The following is a 2,670-nucleotide window of genomic DNA, read 5'->3' on the forward strand; positions in this document are numbered from 1 at the left end:
GAGCAACATTTTGCAAGAAATTTTGCCGCATCACCATGTTTTTTTACGCATTGGGATCGACAATCAAGCGGCTCATGTAATGGCTACGAATCCTACATACAGCCTTCGAACACGTCACATTGAGCTGCGCTGGCATTTCGTGCGTGAACAAGCGCAGAAAGGTGTCATTGACTTGCACAAGGTGAAGGGAGAGGTGAATCCGGCGGACATGTTCACGAAGCCTCTTGATAAGAAGAAACTGGGAGAGATGCTGCGACTGGCAGGAGTTGGAGATGCGAAATAGTCGAAGAGTGCTCTTCGAGGTGGGCGTGTTGGAATTCATTCCAGAGGTCTGGTTAAACGGAGTTGGGAAAGGAGCTGAGAAGCTGCTACTGAGAAAATAGCTGAGACTCTAGTAGATCAGATCGTTGTATGAGAACGGGGTTGAACCCGTGAGTGTTGTTAGGAGCTCTGGTGGAGCACAACGCTCAAATAATTCAGTCTTCTTTTTCATTGCAAGTGTGAAAGTGCACGGAACCAAGTTCCAATACCCCTCGTCGTGGTTTATGTCCAAGCACGATGTGATTGGCGCTAAATTTCGTGAAAAGTGGTCGAAGGAACCGCACATGGACGAATACGTCGATCTGTTAAAAAAAATTAGGGTTAGATGATGCGTTAGACGATATCAACCTGGTACACTAATCATATCAGCAAGGAATAAAGTCCTCACCCGTTTAAAGTCCTCTCTATCACTTTCGCCCGGCACTAAATATAGTCTGGACTCTAATAGGGCGCGTCCGTTACTACCTCCTACGCCGGCCCAAGATACACGACACCGATTAGAGGAAGGGCGCGACACGACGAAGAGGAAGAATTAGGCCCAATTAAACTCAATTGGCCATTCGGAGGTAAAGGCAAATCTACTGATGTCCCAGCCTCGAAATTAATTTAGTTCTGGCTCAAGCTAATACTTCTGCTGGAGAATACACGCTCGGGGGTCGGCAAACATTTTGCCTGCGGTTTATGTGTCTTAACTACAAGTGTCTGCCCTTTCGCATTCTCTTTTCGCCTCCACTACACAGGTAAGCCGTACGCAGACCCAAGAAGTGCTCAAGATCTGTCGGAGATCAGAGACGCTCTCAGGTTACGAGCCCAAGCTTTATATACCTATTCAAGCATGGTTGACCAAGGCCAACCTGCTGGTCCGGCGGCACAAGCAGCAGCTCCCGTTGTTGGCAGTAACAAGCTTCCGAAGTATGACAAAGCAGGCGGTTTCGATCTGTAAAAGGAAACGCTGCGGTCATACTGGACGCAGAGAAGCTGCTGGTATGTTGTCGACAGGTCGGAAGCACGAGATCCAAATGATGCGGACCTCCAACGACAGCTCGATGAGCACGCTATACTACGTCGTGGGCTCACGAACGACGCGTCTCGAATCGGCAACTTCGACAGCGCTCACAAAATTTTAAAAGCGTTTGGACGTGAAAAGACTAAGCGTGCTTTCTCGAACGCGTTGATGATGAGAAAGAAGCTGTCTACATGGCAGACACGGACATGGAGTCTCACCTCGACGACCTGGAACACATCAGACGGCAACTTCGAAGCATGAATGATCCCATCACGGACGATGAGATGGCGAAGCTCGTATTACAAGGTGTTGCAGTCGAGTTCCGTGGTGTAGTGCGCATGTGCGACAAGGATGTACGTGGTGGCAACGTCGTAGAGTTGCAGGAAGTGCTAAACACACTTCACAGCGAGGCTGAGCTGGACAATCAACGGAAAGTTGTCGTCGCCACTACGGCCAAGGACAAAGAACCAGCCAAGATACTGCAAGTAGCGGAGCAGCTACAACCAGGGGCTAAGAAGCGGGAGCAACATCAACCGGTAAGTAGCAGAAGGAAGTTCAAGAAGAAGAGGAGGGAGGGGCCCGAGACCCGCGAGTGTTTTTATTGCGGTAGGAAAGGCCATCTAACGAAGAACTGCTTCGCATTACGGGCCAAGAAACAGAAGTCGAAGTCAATGGCTTTTGTACGATGGGGTGAATCAAGGGACGAGTCCACTGACCATGGCGAAAACGCTATCAGTATGGTAATGGGTGCTGACGGCTCCACTCTCAGGGATGAGTGGATGATCGGCACATGAGCTGGTGTGCATGTCTGTAGCAACTGGACGGCTTTCACGAGTTTACAAGAAGACACGATGTCGTGTGTTGGATGGCAAGGTGAATCAACTCGTAGTGAAGTAGTCGGACATGTGAACGTGTGCACGAACGACGTGAAGTCAAGATGTAGTACTCGAACTTAAGAACACACGTTATGTTAGCAATGGCATGAGTAATCTTCTCAGTATTGAACGACTGGGTCAGCAAGGATGGGTGCCTTCCTATTCGGAATCGGTAACTCCTGAAGCCCGGGAGATGCATTTGGATCGTGGCGACGTACGTCTTCTCCTACACAAGCGGAGCGGACACTATTGGCTGAAGGTGAAGCGAGCGACTGCGAATGCCAAAATGTGCATGATGACTGCGGCAGAACGCCAGTCAGCCGTCATGAGATGGCACATGAAGCTTGCACATCTCAACGCGCAAGCACTGAAACCGCTCGTAGTGAAGAACATGGCTTCAGGATTCGACTCTTTGAAGCCTTCGGATTTCGACAAGCCTTTGAAGTGCATCTCGTGTCAAATGGTTAA

General features: G+C 49.6%; 1 protein-coding gene across 1 annotated transcript; it reads left to right on the forward strand.

Annotated features, from left to right (window-relative positions):
* Positions 1-1,156: 1,156 nt before the first annotated feature.
* On the forward strand, positions 1,157-1,264 carry PITG_07138 (uncharacterized protein; the record flags this gene model as incomplete). The annotated part of the gene is made up of 1 exon (XM_002905053.1): positions 1,157-1,264. The coding sequence occupies one exon, from the start codon at positions 1,157-1,159 to the stop codon at positions 1,262-1,264; it is 108 nt and encodes a 35-aa protein (XP_002905099.1).
* Positions 1,265-2,670: the final 1,406 nt, after the last annotated feature.

The sequence above is a fragment of the Phytophthora infestans genome, genomic scaffold (assembly GCF_000142945.1).
Source record: "Phytophthora infestans T30-4 supercont1.10 genomic scaffold, whole genome shotgun sequence".
Lineage (NCBI taxonomy): Eukaryota > Oomycota > Peronosporomycetes > Peronosporales > Peronosporaceae > Phytophthora > Phytophthora infestans.